Source organism: Glycine max, chromosome 18, assembly GCF_000004515.6.
Source record: "Glycine max cultivar Williams 82 chromosome 18, Glycine_max_v4.0, whole genome shotgun sequence".
NCBI lineage: Eukaryota > Viridiplantae > Streptophyta > Magnoliopsida > Fabales > Fabaceae > Glycine > Glycine max.
In genome coordinates, this window is record NC_038254.2 from 21,387,185 (window position 1) to 21,410,761 (window position 23,577).

The window sequence follows — 23,577 nt, forward strand, 5'->3', positions numbered from 1 at the left end:
ATTCATGCTAGGTTTGGCTGGCATAGTGTATTGCGGAACAATTCCATACTTTTTGAGAAAAAGCGCAAAAAGGTCTTGGGCGTTGTTCTCCTGATCCATCATATATACCATAGTACTCACCGCCATGGTCAGATTTGACAGCCTTAATTTTCTTTCCAAGTTGAAGTTCAACTTCAGCCTTGAAACTCTTAAAAACGTCTAGGGATTGGGACTTCTCATGTATCAAATAAAGGTAATTGTATCTAGAGTAGTCATCTATGAACGAGATAAAGTACTATTGCCCATTCCAAGAAGGTGTTGGAAAAGGACCACAAATGTCCGTATGTACTAGTTCTAAGATGTCTTTAGCTCTTTCGGCACCTAATTTCCTTATGTTTGTTCATTTTCCCTTTATGCATTCAATATAAACTTCAAAGTCTGATAAATCTAAAGGTTCAAGAATTTCATCTGACACAAGTCTCTGAATTATCTGTTTAGAGATATGACCTAAGCGTTTGTGCCATAAAGTGGCTGGATTCTCTTTTAATTTCCTTTTTGTACCACGTGAATATGTTCGCAGTATTTCATTATAGGAACAATTAACATCCAACATATATAGATTATCAATTAAGGAACTGGAACCAATCAAATTTGAATTCTGGTAGAGACTAACTTTATTATTTCCAAATGAACAAGTAGCAGGTAAATAAATTATTCATCCTTCTTTGGTTTCTTTTGCTGAGAAGACCCTTCAGCAGCACCCTTAGTTTTCTTTCTTTTCTTATTCTGAGAGGTGAAGCTTAAATGAACACTTTCAAATCTGTCTCTTTGCAGCCTCTCTTCCTCTTGCACACAGTGAGATATAAGCTCATTAAGGACCATTTGTCCTTCTAAGTGTTATAACTCACTTTGAATTGCCCAAAGTGTGCAGGAAGTGAGATCAAAACTAAATGCACAAGCAGGTCTTCACCAAGCTCTAACTTAAGTGCTTTCAGTTTAGATGCCAAGTTAGACATTTCCATTATGTACTCCCTTATATTACTTTTGCCCTTATACTTCATGGAGATGAGTTTAGCCAACAGGTTACTCGTCTTCGCCTTCTCATTTTTGGCAAAGTACTGTTTAATTTCATCAATAAATTTCTTTGCATTTTCACCCTAAAAAATAGAGCCCCGAAATGCTTCTAGAATAGAGTGCTTCATGATCATAATGCACATTCGATTGGAACAATCCCATTTCTCAATTTTTACCTCATTGGAGGCTTCCGAAGTGGAAGTGGGTCGTTCTATTCTCGGTGCCAAATCCAAATCCATACAACCGAGAACAATTTCTATGGCTTCCTTCCAAACCTTAAAATTTGTCCCATTCAGCATAGGGATATTGTTCACTTGAGCAGATACATTTGCAGCACTAGCAACAGAAACTGAATAATAATAAAAATAAAAATAATTACATGCTCACAAATAAGCCAATAAGTTATATAAAATATATATATAACAAGACATGTGCAAAATAGTTCACATAACAAATCCATCACAAGATACCCAGCATAACATTAATTCATAGTCTTTGGACAGAGAAATTAATTTGTAATTGGTACTCTCAACACAATGATCAAATATTGACAATAAATTCTGTCAAATCATAGTCTTTCTTTGGACCGACTATAATTCACATGAAAATACCTTATAATTGTCACACATTTATCATCACAGATACAAAATTATTTAGCCAAATTGTGTCTTCCTTTGGGCTGAGCACAATTCGCATAAATAATTTTATACTAATATCTATGCAATTTTAATTAAATTAATTTATGCCATAGAGATTGCTTTGACAATATATTGTTTCAATCAACTCAATCAAAATTACCAGACATAAAAAAAAAAGGAATAATTTTGAGGGTTTGTAATTTCTGAATTTACACCAAAACATAATGGGAATCACCAATTAATACACATAATTCACAGATAAAAGCAAGGAAAACAAAAATAAAATGCAAAAGCCAAATTGCATTTAACGATACGCAACCGGAGTTTTCTTATGATGATATAATAAAGCCAAAGATTATGCATCACATGTATATTATGTCATGGCATGTATGGCATGGATCCATGGCATACATAAGGAAACAAAACCAACAACCATTAAAAAAACAAACAAACACGTGAACGAGAAACAAAAATGGATGACTATTCTGGAGCGAGAAAAAAAAAGTTTTTCTCGTGGAATCCGAACGCAAAACATGAACGCGCATATGATGATTATTATATCGTGATCGAAAAGAAAAAAATTTCCAAACTTACAATCATAATTATAATTGCAAAGATAAAATCCCAAAATAAAATTAGGGTTCATGTAACAAAATAATACAGGTATAACACAAACCAAATAACTTCAATTCCCAATAATCTAACAATAATTGTGGCTCTGATACCACTTGTTTGGAATTTTAGGGATCTTAATAAAATACCAATAATCACCAGAAACACATTACGTTAGATTATCAAGAGGGATTGTGAAAAATACTCGGGATCCATGATAAGTAATGGAATTGATGAGTCTGAGGAACTATAGGTTTTGTGTTCTTCCTCAACCAAATCATTGTTTTTCTTTTGGGACCTTAGGCTTCTCGTCAAATGGGGAAAAAAGAATACAATTTCTGATTTTGGTGTATTAGGGACCACAACCTTGCTTTAGGTTTTAACCTGTTAGAGTTCTCATTATTTCTTAACGGGCTAAACTGGTTTCCGTTGATCAAGCTCATATTAATTTTTTATGATAGTCCAATAGGCTCACGAAATTAGATCACTTTTATTGAACCCATAAATGTAAATAACTAATATAAATGATAAATATAATATATAGCTTACATTAATTAATTAATTAGGAATTATAATATTCCTAACAATACAGTGTTGTTATTTATTAAATTTGAAAGCAAGTGAATGAGTAAAAAAAATATAAGTAAAAAATGAATCAGAACTACGTATAAACTATTTTGGATATGAAACAAAAGGAATATATATATTATATATGGGAATGGAAATAACAAAGTCTTAATATTGTTAAGAGAAGGACATAGTCGATTTACAAATTTTTACAAAACTTATAATAAGATTGTACTTAATTTATAAACATGACCAAAATAAAACATAGTTAACTGTTGGATCGGGAAATTCAAAGACAATTTGCATGTTAGGTTTGAAAGCTTGTGTTTGACGAAAAGCTTTCCATCCTGCTCCAATTTTAGCCGTCTTTCTCTAGTGATGGTAAACAATGTGACATTCTACAATGTCTTCTAAATTTAAATGATCAAATCCTTTTGTCTTCATGAAATAATACATACGACTTGTCAAATCCTTTATCATTATGTTATTATAATTTGTTTTCTTGCAATTAAAAATGGTTAGAAATTACATTTTTAATTTAATAACTTTCAATTAATAATAATTTTTAATGTTCTGACTCCTCTAATAGATATCCAACCAAGTATAACCATTCATCTACTAACTTATGGGGCATGTTTCTATTTGAATAATTTCATCTCAATTCCAAAATCGAGCAAAAAAATAAAGGATTAAGAGAGTTTATCATTTAAGATGTTTCTCTGTAGTTAATTTTGTGAAAAATAGAATGTTCAATCACATGATAGAAGATGAATGATTATTTGATTATATATATAGATAAATAATTTTTATAATATTGACCATAAAATAATAATAAAACATTTTCAATGAAAATACATAAAAGACAATTGTAATTTATAGAAACTTAAGTATTTTAGATTATTCTTTTATCATAATATTATATATTTTGTAAAAACTTACAATATTTTTCTTTTATAAAATATGATAAACTATTTTTGTCACCATTAAAAGAAAATTCATGGATCCGTCCTCGAAATAACTATCTTCAAATTATACGTTATACAAACAACGAATTGTAATTTGATGTTAATGGTTTGCAACAATGATTTGTAATTTGATGTTAATGGTTTGTAACAATGATTTGCCACCATTAAGGATTATTCTTTCCTGTATTGGCGGAAAATGCAGGTCCAATTAAAATAAAAAATAGCTGTTTGATCGTAAGAAGGATTCTGATCTTGCCATGTGTTTCACATTATTTTATTTTTTTTCTCTTTCTTCGTGGTTCACTCAAACAAAAAACAACACTATTCTCTCTCTATAATGTATGTCGCCGGAAAATATGGCAAACCAGAATAACATTGAAAACCTCGTGCTCAGCTACCAACCCCACCTTTCCAAGACATTTTAACATCACAATAAAAAAGGGTCATATAAAAGTAATGAAAATAGTAAAAAATAGTAAGAATAGAAAGAACCCTTCAATATTACACGCACATACTCAAAAACAAAAAGAATCTAACACAATTGCAGGGTCCAATGGCTGCGGAGTGAAAATGTTGCTCGAGTTGACAACAATTGCAACCGTCAATTTTCATTCAAGATTTGCTATATAAGTGTAGACACGGAGAGGGAGATTTATAGGAGGGAGTGGTCGGCGACGGTGGTGGTCTTGGAAGGTTGGGGACCAAGTTTTATAAGTTGTTCCGGTGACAGTTTTAATTCTCCGGTGATCACCGTTGCGGAGAGCAGAGAAGGAAGCAGGACTGTGTTTAAAGAATATGAGGCCTAACAGAAAAAAATTTGAGGTGAAAAATAATTCATCAATTTAGTATTTCACTCATAAAATAGATAAGTTATTAATTTATTTATTTTGTAATATTGTTGACTTTACATAAATTTTTAATAATTTTAATTTTAAAGGTTTTCTTTTAGTTGTAAGTGTAATATGTAATGCTCAATAAACTCATTAAATCTTTTAAAAAATTAAGATTAATATAATATTTTTTAAATTTATTTTCACCTAAAATTTTAGATTTTTTAATGCAAAATAATAAAAAAAACAGTTTCATATTTTAAAAAAAATTTAAATTAAATATCAATAATAAAATTATTATTAGCTTTAATTAAATAATCTTAAAAAATAATAAAATTATCTTTAGAAGACTATATTCAATTACTAATTTTAATTACTGCATTATTTAATGCAGCCAAATAATTAAAAGGTCTTTCCATAAAAAAAACGAATAGACCAATAAAAACTGCACAATTTTTTAGTTATATATTGATTAATAAGTAATATTCATCATATTCTAATAAGGATGTTACATAAGTTTGAAACATAAGTCTTTATATGTTTAAATAAAATTATTAAAAAACTAAAGTCTATTCATAAATGTAAAACAAAATCAAAGACCACTTACCTTAACTGCCTTATGGGTTACATGAGGATCCGTGGAGAGAAAGGCGTTTTTGTTCCATGGAGAGAGAAGGAAAGGTGGAGTACAAAAAATATAATGAAGGACACATGGCGAGATCATGATCATTCATACGATCTGATGGATGGAACCTTCTTAACTGCACCTCCAGTTACGGGAGAGGATCCGGATAAGTGCGTAGGAGTAAAACAAAAACAGTTTGTACTATGATAACCACGCATGCAATCCGAATCCAGGTAGCAAGCGAGGGACAGTTTGGTAAAAGCAAAATAACACGAGGTGAGACGTAGGCACGTAGATAAACGCCTAAACAGCTTCGTGCAAGTGTGATTTGCGAGCAATGCATGCGGCGGTGTTGTACCCCGTGATCAGGTGTAGGGTAGCACCGCCTGCGCTGATCAACAATATTCCAACACGTGTAATGTGCAGCCTGCAAAGTACTTTTTCGGTGAGCGTGATCATTTCAGAGCGCAATAGCACGCTGCTCTTGTCATACAGGGAAACTTTCCCTGCAGGAGGTTCGATTTTGAACAAAAGAACAGGTGTAGCGACACGACGTCGTAAATGCGCCAGCTTTGTGGTTCCAAAATCAATAAAGCTAAATAACTTGTCGCGGCACTGACACATTAATTAACCATCCGGTTGACTTGTCAGTGCTGAGATTCGCCACGATAGCAGAAGTGGGGAAATGAAGTACAGTAATGGTGATTAATAATCATTTGGAGGGAAATTCTTTCAGGATTTGAATGCATTTCTTCTTTTTCTTTAAAAAGAAACTTAAATATTTTATTTTCTATCCTCCAAATTTATAATTATTTTTCTAATTCTAGAATTTTCAAAATGTTGTTTTAGTCCTCTGCATAATTAGTCAAACAAGGAATATTTAATTTGCAGGAACTTTTGTCTGCCACAGTATCATATCATTCATATGTATGTTTTTTTTTTTTAAACAATAAGTAAAAGAATATATAAGAATATTTAAGGCTTTCTGGCCCTTCCCAGCATAAAAAAATATTTTAAAAAATTTATTTAGAAACTGGTTTGTTAGATTAACATTTATCCTTTTTTTATAAATAATATATATATATACCGATTTTTTTATTAGTATATATGTACCGGTTTAAATGTTTGAGTATCAATTAATTAAAATTTTACTTTAATCATAAAAAATGATCTTTAATATTATTTTTTATTGTATAAATTAATAAAGTGGAATTTTAATTTTAACTACAAAAAAGAAAAAAAATACTTAAGTTAAGGTCATAATTTTGTCCATATATTATAGAGAATGTTAACAAATAGAGTGGAAGAGCTTAAAAAAATGGAATAGCCAATATAGAATTCAAAGTGTAAATCAAGTATGTAATATTATATTATATTCTAAAAATTAAGTTAAAATATAAACACAAATTATAAATATATAACATAAAAATAAGTAATTAGAAATACTTTATGTAGTCTTCGAATCAAGAATTTCAAAATTTTAAAAAATAAAATATATGGAAAGTTAATTACTTCAATTAATTATTATTTTATTTTAAATACTTTATTTTGATAAAATAATTGTAATTTTTTATTTAGATAAAGTAATTTAATTTTTATCATATGTAAATTTAATGTTATGTACTCCTTTATTTGAAAATTAAATCTACACATTTAAAATAAAATGTTACAACACCCGAGTTTTGCACTTTTCCGATATAAGTTTGTATTTTTCAATTTTAATTTTTAATAAAGTTTTTTTTTAGTTCTATATAAGTTTTCACTTTTTCAATCTTAGTTCCTAAAGCGTGAACTTACCGGGATTACAGATGAAAAAATATATATTAAAAAAATGAAAATTTACAAAAATAAAAAATAAAAAAATAACTTACAAAAATAAAAGTTAAAAAAAACTTACATGTACTAAATTTATATATGTTATATTATATCATGTATTGTTTAGTTGACAGGATATCATATATTATATATTATTCTAATATTTGTGTACTGAATCTATCTTATTTAGTTGTTTTCTAACTCAAAACCCTTTACATGAAAAAAATTACACTAACTCAATAGAATAAATAAGTAATATCAGAAATTAATCATATTATGTCACTCAATCAGAATACTACACAACAAATTAAAAAATATATATTAATTTATTCAATTCTACATTTAAAACAGGTCCTTATTTATAAAATGCAGAGTTAAAAGTATTAACTCTTAATTTTATAACTTTAAAGAAGATTTATCCTCCTTTTTTCTTGTCTGTAAGGAGACTTTTTTTTTTTTTTTTAATTCAAGAAGACTCGTAAAAAAAATTCGGTTTCCCTGTTTTAGATATTACTAGTAGGCTAAAACATTCAAGTTATAGGCCCAAAACTAAAATCGTATTTGTGGCGGTCTGGCGAAAGCAAGGGAGCTACTATTGAAACTACAAATACTGTTATTATTACTATCCACGTGGAGTTTAAATATTTTTTTGGAAAATGTCCTTAAAACATGATAATGACAAAGTACCTAATGAAATCATCTTTCATTTTTGTAAAAAAGAAAAAAATTATAAAGAAAACGTGATTCAGTTGTGTATTTTATTAACGAAATTATATTTTTATTATATATTTTTTCACCCACTTTTACACAATAAAAACATATTTATGTTAACTATTGTTTACGATTTTTTTAATTAATTATAAATGCAATTATATTTTTTAAATCAATCAAATTAATTATAATATAATTTATCATTTTTAAAAGTAATCAATATTTTTTAACTAAAATTGAATTAATTGGATAAAAATTATCATTTATAAACTTAACCAAATTAATTATTATATGATTATCTTTATTAATATTAATCAAACCAATTTATATTATTAGTTTATAGCATAATTAATTCAATTATAATTATAAATGGTAACCTATGTCATCATTAATTTAAATTTAAATAAAAAGATAATTTATATCAATTAATTTGGTTAATATTAAAAAAAGTAATATGTGTTATCATTAATATAATTTATATTATAATTATTTTTTTTATATTTCTAACTTTCTTATACTGAATTGTTATTATAATTAATAAAGGGAAAAAGGTAACCTATATATAAATTAATTATAATTTTTTTTAGTAAAAATTTATCAAATTGGAAATATGTTTGTGTTGAATAAAAGGGGTTATAAAAAAATTACACAAAATAAACATCATTCCGTTAGCAGAATACACAGTAAAATTACATTTTTATTTTATATATATATATATATATATATATATATATATATATATATATATATTCTCTTAGACATTGAAAATATGATTTTATTATCTATTTTATCAACAAATCATGTAATGGAATTTTCTGAGAAAAAAAATATTTAAAGCTCCCATAGATAGCACAGGAGCTCCTCAAAAGCAACCGCAGTAGGATTATTGTGGGCTGTGAATATTTTAACCCAGGCTGTTACTACCTGCACCCCATTAACTTCTTTATGCGCCTCCATAGTTTCTAATATCCCAACATTACCCTTTTCAGTGTCTGATCCTTCTTCTTCCTACATTCACCCCGCTGTAAAGAATTAATTATGTACAACTGTTTGGCCCCTGTTTTGTATTACGTTAGAGTTCAACATGAATAAAACAACTCTTGGCCACTATACATCGGTGCTACCAATCAACTACGAAGACCGAGAAATTAACATTAAAAATTTCTTAATGCAATAAGTTTTACACTTATTTCATTTTGGTAGATTAAGTTTGAAACATTTAATTTTGATCATATTTATATTTTTAAAAATTTTATTTTGGTCAATTTTACTATTTTCTGTCAACAATGTTAAACTTTGTTAGTATTTTAAATTTGGAAATAATTAATTTAAAATATTGATGACTAAAAATTGTTACTATGTGTAATAATATTCTAACCAATAATAGTTTCACTATAAAAATTGGTTAAAACTTTGTGGGAAATTTTAGCCACCACCATAATAATCTTATTTATAGAAAAACACTTAACTCATCCTCAAATCCCTAATATTCAAATTCATTTTCAAAATTCAATCATCAATAATAAACATTTAACATTGCATCTTCCTCCTCTTCACCTCCCTACCGTCCTAAGGAGCTGTCTGAAGAAGTCGGTTAGGGACAAGGGATAAGGTGTCAATTGCCAAGGGTTCTTCATGGTGTTGGTGGATCTCAACGCGGACACCAACTACTTCTGAGGTTCATTTTTGTCATTCCAGATTTGAGATTTGTTTCATCTAGATATCTCAATGTTGAAATCATGAACCCTCATTGTTATGAACTTCGATGAATAGGTGTCCTGACTTCGTTGTGAACTCGTTGCAATACCAAAGTCACGATATAATGTTAGACAAGTCGCCTCAAAACTTAAGAGGGGGGGGTGAATTAAGTTTTAAAAACTTTCCCCTAATCAAATTTTAATTCTCTATTGAATTAGAAAATGCACACTTAATATGAATTAAGTAAAGAACAATTCAAATTAAACTTCTTCAAAGTAAAAATAAACTGCAATAAATTAAAGAAGTTTAAGGAAAGAGAGAATGCAAACTCAGTTTTTATACTGGTTCGACCACGTCTTGTGCTTACGTCTAGTCCCCAAGCAACCCGCTTGAGATTTCCATTATCTTGTAAAATCCTTTTACAAAGTCTGAACCACACAGAGACACTCATTCCTTGTGTTCAGAGATCTTTACAACTTAAGAGACTCACAGTCTCTTGAAAAACAACCGTTTGGTTTTGAGTAAGAAGATAATTTCTTTCTTGAAGAGAAGAATATTACAAGATGAAGATCATACAAGAATCCTTATATATTTTGCAAGTGTTTGGCCAAGGCTATCTTTTGAAAAGATATGACAATTTTTGTATTGAAAAACTCTGAGGAAATTCGAACCCCAAGTCACCTATTTATAGGCCTTTGGTGACCATTCAAAATCTTTTGAATAGTTGTGACTTTTGAGAGTTATTTTTAAAATTTCCTCACTAGTAATCGATTACATAAATGTGGTAATCGATTACACAGTTAGTTTTGAAGAGTTATGACTCTTCAGACTTGAAATTCAAAATTTTGTGTCTGGTAATTGATTACAAAACTATTATAATTGATTACAGATTTTGAAATTTAAATTTAAATTTTCTAAAAGCTGTTTAAAACAGTTTTTATTTTCTGGTAATCGATTACATCTTCTGTGTAATCAATTACACAGTTTAAAATTCAAATTCAAATATCTGTAAACTGTTTTAAAACCCATTTAGCTTCTGATAATCGATTACATCTTCTGGTAATTGATTACCAGAGAAAAAACATTTATTTCAAAAACAGAGTTTCACTTTAAACCTTTGTAAAATGTTTTGAGGAGTTAACCTAAGGCCAAACCTGTGCAACCTCATTTAAGGAATTCTTTTAACATCCTATGGACTAATTTCATCGTTCCTCTTGAATTTCTTGATTCTTGACTTGGATCAAACTTGAATAGCTTTCATCTTTGGCATCATCAAAACTTCATATTACATATGCTTCTACACGTGACACCTTCATGATCACAACAATGATGACACCTACGCTAAGTCTCATTGATAATGCTCTTCCTCTTTGAAAATCAAGTTCATCAAGCTTCTTCTTTGAGTCTCAATTTCGGGATTTTTCATGCAGGTCTGGCTATGTTTAAGATGATTTAGGGATGTTGGAGGGTTTAATTTTGTCACGGAGTGATGGAAGCTTGCTTGTGGAGCTTCTATGGAGGCTGGATCTTTGAGCTTCAATGAGGTCCTTCAATGGTGATTTTTCACCATGGAGATGCAGCGGAAGGCAAAGGAGAAGAGGAGAAGGGAGGCGCCATCCACTAGGGAATAAGCCATGGAAGAAGGAGCTTCACCACCAAGATGAGCCTTGGATAAGAAGCTTGGAAGGATGCTTCAATGGAGGAAAAGAAAGAGGGAGAGAAAGAGAGAGGGGGGAGCACGAAATTGAAGGAATAAAAGAGGGGGAGAAGTAGAACTTTGAAGTGTGTCTCATAAGACTTTCATTCATCAAAGTTACAACAAGTGTTACACATGCTTCTATTTATAGACTAGGTAGCTTCCTTGAGAAGCTTTCTTGAGAAAACTTCCTTGAGAAGCTTCTTTGAGAAAACTTCCTTGAGAAGCTAGAGCTTAGCTACACACACCCCTCTCATAACTAAGCTCACCTCCTTGAGAAGCTTCCTTAAGAAGATTCCTAAAGAAGCTAAAGCTTAGCTACACATACCTCTCTAATAGCTAAGCTCACCTCCTTGAGATGAGAAGCTAGAGCTTAGCTACACACCCCCTATAATAGCTAAGCTCACCCCCATGAGAAAAAACATGAAAATAACAAAAAAAAGTCCTTATTACAAAGACAACTCAAAATGCCCCGAAATACAAGGCTAAAACCCTATACTACTAGAATGGCCAAAATACAAGGCCTAGACGAAGGAAAAACCTATTCTAATATTTACAAAGATAAGCGGGCTCATACTTAGCCCATGGGCTCGAAATCTACCCTAAGGCTCATGAGAACCCTAGGGCCTTTCCTTGGATCTCTAGCCCAATCTACTTGGAGTCTTCTAGCCAATGTCCTTGCGGGGTAGGATTGCATCATGCCCTCCACCTTGGAAAGGATTTGACCTCAAATCCCGAGGTTCTTCATACTCTAGGCTCCTTCCCTCAACACCTGTAAAAAGAACAAAAACACATGTATTAGTGGTGTTTGGTATGTTAAAGTAAGGTAAGGTCTGAAAACCCATTTCCTGGGCATCTTCCCATGAAGGAACATGGTTTCTCACCAACTCAATGAGTGGTGCTACAAGTATAGAAAATGTTAGTGCTTAGCTCTACTGAGTTTTAAAAGATTGGCTAAGATTTTGTTAAAACATAAGCACTTAGACAATGAAGGAAAGCTGGAGTTGCTGCACATGATGTCCAACGTTATGTCAAAGAATAAGATCGGGCTGCACAATGCACAAGGCAAGATGAAATGTCAAATGAAGAATTGAAGCTGCAGGATTCACGATGTCGGATACAATGTCCAGGACATCCTGCCTGAAAATACTGGAATTGCTAAAAGCATTGAAGCTGCAGGATCCACGATGTCGGATACAATGTCCAGGACATCCTGCCCGAAAATACTGGAGTTGCTAAAAGCATTGAAGCTGCAGGATCCACGATGTCGGATACGATGTCCAGGACATCTGGCCCGAAAATACTGGACACATAAATCTGTTATATCTTTAACAGATTATTGTGCAGTTAGCAAGAGATTAGATGATCTATCTTTAGGAACGAATTAAAAGATAAGTAAAGTTCGAATTTCAAACTAGAAGAGTTCGTTCAGGGATTAAAGATTAAAGATAAAAACTAAAAGATCAAACTGTATCTTTTAGATCTTTAAGTGCAGATTTTCAGGAAGAATGATAGATCTCATCCAGCACAAGTTGTTGCAGCCCAGATGCACACACTGCTATAAAAACATGGAGGCTGCACGAGTTCTGTACCAAGTCCGGGATTGAAGAGTTATTTTGTGAGTTTTGGGACTTGAGTGTTTTGTGAGCCACCTTGATGGTACCCTAACATCAAGTGTTGGACCTGAGTGTGTAGAGTTGATCTCTAGTGTGTAGAGTTGATCTCTATTGTTCAGAGAGCAATCTCTGGTGTGTCTTTGATTTATTTGTAAACACGGGAGTGTGGTTGAGAGGGAGTGAGCGGGGTTCTCATATCTAAGAGTGGCTCTTAGGTAGAGATTGCACGGGTAGTGGTTAGGTGAGAAGGTTGTAAACAGTGGCTGTTAGACCTTGAACTAACACTATTTTAGTGGATTTCCTCCCTGGCTTGGTAGCCCCCAGATGTAGGTGAGGTTGCACCGAACTGGGTTAACAATTCTCTTGTGTTATTTACTTGTTTAAACTGTACACACTGTCAAATATAATCTGCATGTTCTGAAGCGTGATGTCGTGACATCCTGTACGACATCTGTCCCCAGTATCAGAATTTCAGAAAAATATGGGACAAACCTTTTGTAAAAGTTTGTTAAGTCATGGAAGCCCCAAATTTTTCTTATACTTGGTGGAGTGAGCCACTCAGGAATGACCTTTATTCTCTTAGGGTTCATGGGAACACGTTGATCACTATTTGAAAAATTAAGAAAAGTAACGCAATAAAACATACCTTTTTCTGTATTTTCATATTGATTATTCCTACCAAAAAGTATAACAAACCTAAGGTGTCCCATATGAGTACCTAAGTTTGTATTGAAACTAAAAATAAGAACAAACCTACCTAATGGGTCCCTATGTACACACACCATGAAGATGTTAGGTGTACGAGTGATTTTACAAAAGAGGGTTGCACCACTCAAAACATTCATCATACCACCTATTTTAGGGACTTGGTGCCTAATAATACCTATTTTGGGCACCAAAAGAGCACAAGGATTTAAGCTCTTGCGAACCAAACCCTCATCCAACAACTTCTTTACTTGAGGAATAAACTCAAGCCCAAGAGGTGTTGCAATGCTAGCAAGTGTCTTTTTACAAAAGAGAAAATGTGGAGGTTTTCTAAGAGGGAAAGTTTCTTTAATGTTTGTCTTTATTGTAAAATGAGTTTCCTTCTTAGCTAACCTCTTGGAGGAGACACTTACCTCCTTACACTTCTCTTTAACCACTAATGGTTGTCCATCTTCTTGGGGGTAGATTTCTTCACTAGATTCTTCCCCTTTTGCTTCTTCACATTCACTAGAGGAAGGTGAAGTAGTAGCCTCATCTTGGCTACTATAAATGTCTTGGCCCCTCATAATCATGGTTTTTGTGGTGGGGCATTGAGAAGTAATGTGTCCTCTTCCAAGACATTTAAAGCACTTTATAGAGCTAGTTTTCTCTTGCATACTAGCCTTAGGGGCTTGCATTTCTATTGCCTTCCCCTTATCATCTTTGGGCTTAGAAGGTGTCACCCCTAAGATGCCTTGACCTTGGTCTTTCTTTGGATAAGAGTGAGAGCCATAAGATTTTGAAGTAGACTTCTTTTTAAGTTGTTGCTCTACCCTTATTTCCCAATCTAAGTTAGCCTCTACATTGTCCTTCCCATGGAAGTATGAGAGGTTAATGTTAGCCTCTTGAGGCTTTCTTTCCTTTTCTCTTCTATGGGAGTGAGGTCTAAGATGTGACCTATGCCTTCCTTCGTAATAGTCACGAAGTTCTTCACTTAGGCTCTTGCAAGAGTTATGACTACTATAGGAAGCATGTTTTTCTCTTTTCATTTCTTTCATTATTTTTCTTCTTTCTTCCTCTCTTATTTTCTTTCTTTCATCTTGACTTATTTCTTCCACTCTTTTTTTTCCTTTTTCTTTTCTCTCTTGTTTTTCTTTCCATAACTTGAGGGAACTCAACTCATTTAAGATTCTAGATAAAGGGTCTTTATGACTAGTACCCTCGCCATTAACACTAGATGAATGATGACTCATGTTGGTTCCTAAGTTGTGGTTCTTTCTTGTTGGAGGTTTGAAAACAAAAGGTAAGAGAAACTATGGTTGAAACTAGCCAAATAAACACTAAAAGAGGTGTGAAAGATAAGGTAAAAAAACTAATTGGTAAAATGCAAGCTATCTAGGCGGTTTGACAATGGAAGGTAAAAGAAATAAGCTATGAAAGTAAGCAAGAAATGTAAACTAGGTGAATCCTAAGAGTGTTTGGATGACCACATTCAAGGTTCCCAACAAAACACTTACTATCCTAAGTAAAAATTGCCTAAAATTATTACACACAAATGGAAGTTTGGTAACCTATTGGAGGCTCCCAACACACTTCCAATGAAAGACCTTTTTGTTACAAAAACTTGAAAGCAATAAAGGTAAGTAAATTGCAAATTACAAAATTACAAAACGGTCCTCAATTTTGGTGGTTGTTCTCTCTTTGGTGATTCACTCAATTTGGAGTGCTTCTTCGTCCAATAGCTCTTAAGGTGGTTGGCCCCTTGCTTCTGGACTCAAATTCTTCAAGGGATGGCACCAATCCTCCTTCCAATTCCCTATATGGCAACCCACAAACAAGGAAACAAAGAGACAAGCAATAACCAAAGACAAAAAAAAATGAAATGAAAGCTAAACCAATGGATTTTTTAACAAGACAATTTTTCAAGGATTATTCAACAATTAAAGCAATGAAAAGGACATAGAAGCAAGATAGGAGTCAAAGAGAAACTTAGAATGACTCTAGAGTAGAGTAAAAAAACTGAAAAAAAAAAAGACTCAACAAAACTCTAGCTTTGGCACTTGTCTTCACACTAATTTTGAATTGAAATTTCCAATTATAGAATAAATTTTGAGCCAAAACAACAAGCACCCTTCCCTTTCACCTTTTTTTTTCTGGATACTGATTTTCCTGCCAACTTGTGCGATTTTTCGTATTTTTTCCTTTTATCCAAATCACTTGTTTCTTTTTTTATAACTTTTTTCCAGATGTCTAGAAAATTCAGTAAAACTTTCAGCTCAAAATTCGAAGTAACCAATTCTCAGTAATTTTTACAAGTTTGTATGTCCAAGCTGCCAGCACCAGCGATTTGTTTCTTTAAGCATGGTATATTGATTGCCTTGGGCTTACTTTCAACCTTCCTATGTATGTTGAACTCACTAGGATTGTTTACCACAGTTTTCGGAGTTCAATATTCACTTAGGATCAACATTTCAGCCAGCAATTCAATCACCAAAACTCAAATTCACAATAGACACAATCATAAAGAAACCTAAAAGTTCAAGAAAAGGTTCACAATCAAAGACTCTCTAAGAATTTTGCATGAACATGTTAAGGACTAATTAACATGAAAGATTTGACTCAAATCAAATAATAGGCTAAAAGAATTTCATACACTCATGAACAAATGAGTTAGACAAAGAAACAAGAAAATAAAATTCAGCACAACATAAGAAATCTTATGTGACAAGTTTCATGACTAGACATGACTTCTATGACAAAACTACAATAGGTGAACAAGTCACTCTAGATTTTTGAGGTTTTCTTCCACTTTAATATTTTTGTAAGAATTTTATGGTTTAGGTTTCAGCCACAAAAAATAACAAGACAAAACTCAAAGGAACCTAAACTCAACACAATTCATGGTTCAAGAACTAAGAACAAGAAATTTGAACCATAGAAAATCAAATCTAACTTCTATAGCAAGTTTAATCGGTGGAAACTCTAAAGAATCATGTTAACAACATTTAGAACAAGACATGTGAGGAGATACATGGAGAAAAATGAAGAAACAACAATGGAAGAGAAGGTAAAGAAAAAAAATTAATGGAGGTTTAAGGAGCACCTACTTGAAGCTCTTGTGCTCTGATTACCACTTGATGGAAGCTTGCTTGTGGAGCTTCTATGGAGGCTGGATCTTTGAGCTTCAATGAGGTCCTTCAATGGTGATTTTTCACCATGGAGATGCAGCGGAAGGCAAAGGAGAAGAGGAGAAGGGAGGCGCCATCCACTAGGGAATAAGCCATGGAAGAAGGAGCTTCACCACCAAGATGAGCCTTGGATAAGAAGCTTGGAAGGATGCTTCAATGGAGGAAAAGAAAGAGGGAGAGAAAGAGAGAGGGGGGAGCACGAAATTGAAGGAATAAAAGAGGGGGAGAAGTAGAACTTTGAAGTGTGTCTCATAAGACTTTCATTCATCAAAGTTACAACAAGTGTTACACATGCTTCTATTTATAGACTAGGTAGCTTCCTTGAGAAGCTTTCTTGAGAAAACTTCCTTGAGAAGCTTCTTTGAGAAAACTTCCTTGAGAAGCTAGAGCTTAGCTACACACACCCCTCTCATAACTAAGCTCACCTCCTTGAGAAGCTTCCTTAAGAAGATTCCTAAAGAAGCTAAAGCTTAGCTACACATACCTCTCTAATAGCTAAGCTCACCTCCTTGAGATGAGAAGCTAGAGCTTAGCTACACACCCCCTATAATAGCTAAGCTCACCCCCATGAGAAAAAACATGAAAATAACAAAAAAAAGTCCTTATTACAAAGAAAACTCAAAATGCCCCGAAATACAAGGCTAAAACCCTATACTACTAGAATGGCCAAAATACAAGGCCTAGACGAAGGAAAAACCTATTCTAATATTTATAAAGATAAGCGGGCTCATACTTAGCCCATGGGCTCGAAATCTACCCTAAGGCTCATGAGAACCCTAGGGCCTTTCCTTGGATCTCTAGCCCAATCTACTTGGAGTCTTCTAGCCAATGCCCTTGCGGGGTAGGATTGCATCACGGAGGTTCCTGTCTCTATTCCCTTTCCCACTAGCCTTGAAATTGTGCAACCTTCATAGTTGCCACGATGTTCATCCAACCAACCAATTGCATAACTAGATGTGTGTTTTTTTTGGATCTGGGATTTTTGTCGGGAATGTCATTGTGTTGGCAACTGTATCTTTGCTTGTGACACTAGTAGTAATAGATCTAGTTTTGTTTTCAGATTTGGGGTTCTAGGGTTCCAACAGTGGAGAGTAGGGAGTTTTGATGATGGTTTGGTTTGAAAAGTAATTAGTGAAGAGTGTGGTGGTTCTCAGTTGAGAACCGCGAGTCTTGATGGTGGGTTGGACTCGAAAAAGAACCAATGAAGAGTGCAATGGTTCACAAAAGAGGTGGTGGCAGGCATGGTGGTCATTGGTCATAGGTCTCCACCTTATATCGATCCCACCAACAAATGTTATTTTTGTAGTTTGTTATTAAAATACACATAGTGGCGGTTTTTAACCGTCACTATTTAAAAATAAGTATTTAAAAATTTAAAAGTTAACAGAGCAATAACGTAATTGACAAAAAACGCAAAAAAAAAAAGATCAAAATGAAACTTTCAAAAACATAAAGGACCAAATTGAACATTTCTGTCAGACCCTAATTTCATCCGGGTGATCGAGGTCGTACCCGAATCAAATAAACATTAAAAATGCAGTATCTAGGAAGTGATCCTAGGTCGTCTCCCAACGAGCAATGGTCAACCAAACGTTCATAACAGATAGTAATAAAACAGTAACGAATTGGGGGGGGGGGGTTGTTTGTTTTTGTAAATTAAACAGTGAGTAAAATTGAATTAGAAAATATCAGAATTAAAACACGTTGCTTCCCCTTGATTCACAAGCAAGTCTCTTATCCTAGGTTGCGAGAATTTATCCTTTATCAGTTCAACCACTTAATCCAACCCTAAATTAAATTACTAAGCGAAATTTAACATAAGGCATTCATTATGTGATTAAGCAACACATACACCAATTAATCATAAACGATCATTAAGCATGAACGATCATTAAGCGCAGAGACAATTAATCAAGCACTAAGCATGAATGAATTAATAGCAACGAATACAGAGTAATTAGTGAAGAGGAAAAACTGATCAGAATTTAATAGCAATAATAGAACCTCAAAGAGAACTGTGCTTGATCCTCAAGAGAAAACAACGCTGGAGACTTAGCCTTCCATTAATCAATAGAGAACGAAATTATAGATTGAAGAACGGAATTTTATTGCTAAAACGAAAAAGAGAATAGCACTCTAAAACTAAAATGAAAAAGAGAGAGAAGAGAGGAGAGAGAGAAGAGAAGAGAGAGAGAGGGAAGACTAAACTAGAACTTTGGTGTTGTTATATAGTTTTCAGCCCCAAAGCTTACAAATCTATTTTAAATCAAAGCCCATAAATAAAATAAAATCTAGATAAGATAAGATCTAGATGAAATAATATCTAGATGAGATCAAATCTAAATAATATCTAGATAAGATAAAATTTGGTAGAATAAAATAGTCTACTCTCTTCAAGTCCAAGTCCAAGCCCAATTGCTTATAATTATCCTAAAATTAAATTAAAAACACAAAATTAATCCAGTAAGCCCAAATGATAAAACTGCATAATTAATTTGACAATTAAGATTAATCAGTAATTAAAATGGTGCAAAAATGGTTAAGAAATAGGAGAAAATAATGGCATATTAAAACCCCCCATACTTAGCCTTTTGCACTCCTGGGCAAAATGAAACAAAGAACAAAATCCAAGGATATCAAAGAGAGATAAACAAAAACATTTACATATTTCTCAATGAACATCAAGGAATGAAAGGAATAGGTAACATCTAACATGAAGAGATCCAAAGAGTCAAGACATTTGTGAAAATCATCCAAGCAACCCAATCATGGCAAAATAGTTAATCAGCTCAAGAATGAAAAGTGATAAAGCCTCACAAGATATACACTCTATCTCTCAAGTGTCTAGGCTACAATTTACCCTCAAAGCACCCATGAAAACCAACACCACATAAACTTGGCAAGATTATAAAATTGATAATCAACCCATAAACACAAGCACATGAGGATCAAAAGGTCTTTTAAGGTTGTAATGGGGCCAAGGACAAGGTAGGGAAAAATATGGAATAAGTAGCTAAATCCCAAAGGAATAGAGGAGCAATGGGGAATAAGTGCATATTAAGAAAAAATAAGAAAACCTAAAGATAAAATTTTAAACGCAAAGAGTAAAGCCAAGAGTCTTGTCATTCTTTTTCCATTTAAGATCTTATTCACTCAACTTTATTGTTTTTCTTTTTTTTTTTTTTGAATTGATTCAACTTGAAAATTTTTTTTTGGACTGTAGCATTTGAGAACTAGCATATCATTCAGCATCATGTCCAACATTTAACCCATATACAATGTACATCAGTATGGCCCAAAAATACATCATGAAGCATAGCCAACAAAACATGTTATCCAACAACCCCCCCCCCCCCCCCCCCCCACACTTATTCCCAAAACAATTCCAAAGCTCCAAAATTCCTTAAGGGTAAGGTGATATCATGGTTTTTCACTTAAGGCTTGTGGTGAGCTTCAAAACAAGGAAAGGGAAACAAGGCTCAAAAGGGCTATCAAAGGAATTAATTCAAGGTAAGTCCATTTGGCTAGAGGCTTATAAGAACAAAATTGCCTAAATCATTTCCAAATATGCATGTGAATTAGGAAGCATCAACAAGAATCAAGCCAAGGCTATTGTGCAAGGAATCAATGGAGCAAAACACACCAAATGATTATGATTATGGATGGCTCAAATTCTCACAAAGTTAAACTTATCACTTTCAAATTGAGCTTTCAAAACTATCATGACATGTAGAGGAAAAACAAGGATTTCAAATCACAAAATGTCAAGAGACTTTTATTTTCAGAACAATTACCCATTTCTTGAACATATCCTATAATTCAAAGAAATATATGCAAAGTTGTACATGCAAACAGAATTGACCTAAAATATTAAACTAGAAACCCAACAAAACTAACAAAACCAACAAAACTAGCAAAACAAAAGAACATTCCCCCCCCCCCCCCATACTTAAACGACACATTGTCCTCAATGTAGCACAATTAAAAGATTAAAAGCAATTAAACCATCAAATAGAATCAGACAAGTGTAATAAAAACAAAGAAGGAGATAGGAAAATAAGATCTCCCTAAGTCATGGTGGAGGAAGGGTAGGGTGGAGTAAGGAAGTCTCTTCCACCACTACGTCTACTAAAGAAGGGTTTGTGAGAAATGGCTTAAGTCGGTGTCCATTGACCTTGAAGCTCTTGTTTGTGGAGTCGCTTTTGATCTCAACTGTACCATAAGGAAAAACATTAGTAACAACAAAAGGACCAATCCACTTAGACCTCAACTTACAACTCATGAGTCCAAGCCTAGAATTATACAAGTAGGGGTCATCCCAAATAAAATGCTTAGCATCACTTTTAATTTTATCTTTTTGAGCTTTAGATGCTAAGGGAGGAAAAACAGAAGCAACTAAATAATTGACAATGTTAGCAAACTAGGGAGTAGAAAGAGAATTAGAAATATTATACAGTATATACAAATGATCATCCGGGAAATCATCCCGAATGAGTGAATCCTCATCAGACACACGTTCGATCCGACTCAAATGATCAGCAACTAAATTTTGTGCTCCGCTCCTATCACGGATCTCCAAGTCAAACTCTTGGAGCCAGAGCATCCATCAGATCAATCTAGGATTTGAATCAACCTTCTTCAACAAGTACTTTAGAGCTACATGGTCAGTATAAACAATAATGCGAGTACCAAGCAAATAAGAACGAAATTTTTCAAGAGCAAAAATTATGGCTAGTAGCTCTTTCTCAGTAGTAGTATAATTCGCTTGAGCAACATCTAAAGTTCTAAAAGCATAATATATCACCCTAGGCAATTTATCAATTTTCTGAGCAAGGACAGCCCCTAATGCATAATTTGATGCATCACACATAAGCTCAAAAGGGGCTGTACAATCGGGTGCTTGAATGATGAGGGTGGTAGTCAGTGCTCTTTTGAGGCAATCAAAAGCCTCTTTGCATTTACCATTAAATTCAAACTCCACCTCCTTTTGCAACAAGTTGGATAGTGGAAGGGATACTTTGCTAAAATCTCTTATAAAACGCCTGTAGAATCCTGCATGACCAAGAAAAGATCGCACCTCTCACACGCAAGAGGGGTAAGGCAATTGTGAAATAACATAAATTTTTGCAGGATCTACTTCAATGCCCTTATTGGAAATAATGTGGCCTGAAACTATACCTTGCTCAACCATAAAATGACATTTTTCAAAATTTAGAACAAGGTTAGTTTCAGCACATCTATTCAAAACCTTTTCCAGACTATCCAAACAAACATCAAAAGAGGATCCATATACAGTGAAATCATCCATAAACACCTCTATGCAATTTTCTAAAAAATCACTAAAAATACTAATCATGCACCGCTGGAAGGTACCAGGGGCATTGCACAGGCTGAAAGGCATTCTCCTATAGGCAAAAGTGCCGAAGGGGCAGGTGAATATGGTCTTTTCCCAATCCTCAGGAGCAATAGTGATTTGCATATAACCAGAAAACCATCAAGGAAATAGTAGTGAGATTTACCTACCAGGCGTTCAAGCATCTGGTCAATGAATGGCAGTGGAAAATGGTCCTTTTTGGTAACCTGGTTCAGCCTCCTATAGTCGATGCATACTCTCCAACTGTTCTGCACCCGAGTAGAAATCAGCTCATCCTTCTCATTTTTTATCATGGTGAGGCCGGTTTTCTTCGGAACTACCTGGATGGGACTCACCCATTAAGGAATTTCATTGAATAGGTTTGGAGCAGCAAAGCAAAGGCACATAGAAAAAGAGCTGGTGAAAAAAACTCATTCCAAGAAATTGCAAAAAACATATGAATGATAGAAGATAGAAGGAATGACAATTTTATCGATTGAGATGAGAGCTCATTGAGAGAACTACATAGAGTGTGGGCGGAGAAAAAAGGCGTGTCTTATGGTGATTTATTGGTGGAGATAAAGTAGTGGTTTGAATAAATGAATCTAAACGTGATTTGCATTGGATTAACAACTTTAAAATTGTATGAAAAGAAAGTGGGTTCTAGATTTATAAGTTGGTATAAATTATGGATGTGGTAAAAGATCTAATGCATAAAAAATAATTAAAATGGATTGGACTAGGTTAGTTGTTGGATTAGATTTGGATACTGGAGTTTTTTGCCCAGGCCTAACACCAACCCACCAAGCACCACCTCTTGTATTTACCACCGAGCAGCTTGTGAAAATGTTTTCCATAAATTCTCCTTTATTGACTGAGGAAGAGTTGAACTAAATTAAGAGAAGTTATACCACCTTTTCCAAATTTGATGAGATAACGAGCACGTGAAGAATATGTGTGATGTGTCTTCCACCATTTTGTTGTAGAAAATGCACAATAGCTCTTGATCTTGCCGTTGAATTTGAATTTTTTTAAAATTCATCTTTGTTAGGATCCTATCCAAGAATATTCTCCACAACAAAAAGGAAGCCCTCAGTGGAATATGAATTGCCATAAATTTTTAATACATCAATCTCAACATAACCAATTCTCAAATCATATAAGGCCAAGTATGTTGATGTCATTGTAAACAAATTGAATAATCTTCTAACCACAACCAATGATCCTCCCCAGCCATATCAATACTAGTTCCTTCCAAAAAAGAAAAAAATTCATCCACCAAACTCTTCTCCCATTCAAACCATTCTCTTCTCCATTTGAATTCCCACACCCACTTATTATCAATCCATCTACCCAAGTAACGAATTACCTCTCTTCTTTGTGCCGAATTCGAGAACAATCTTGGAAAAGTGTTTTGGAGTGAATCTTCCCCTAATCACCCATCCTCCCAAAACCTAGTGTTAGTACCATCCCTTATCTTCCATTCAATGAAATTATCAAACCAAGAATCATTTTCCCCCCACACC

General features: G+C 33.4%; 1 protein-coding gene across 1 annotated transcript in view; it reads right to left on the reverse strand.

Annotated features, from left to right (window-relative positions):
• Positions 1-869: 869 nt before the first annotated feature.
• The window catches only part of LOC106796934 (uncharacterized), a 44,421-nt gene continuing 21,713 nt past the window's right edge, over positions 870-23,577 (reverse strand). Inside the window, exons 2-3 of the mRNA XM_041011785.1 lie at positions 1,230-1,402; positions 870-1,136 (exon numbers count right to left, since the gene is read on the reverse strand). Coding sequence (XP_040867719.1) covers positions 870-1,136; positions 1,230-1,402 — 440 coding nt within the window. The remainder of the gene's footprint in view (positions 1,137-1,229; positions 1,403-23,577) is intronic.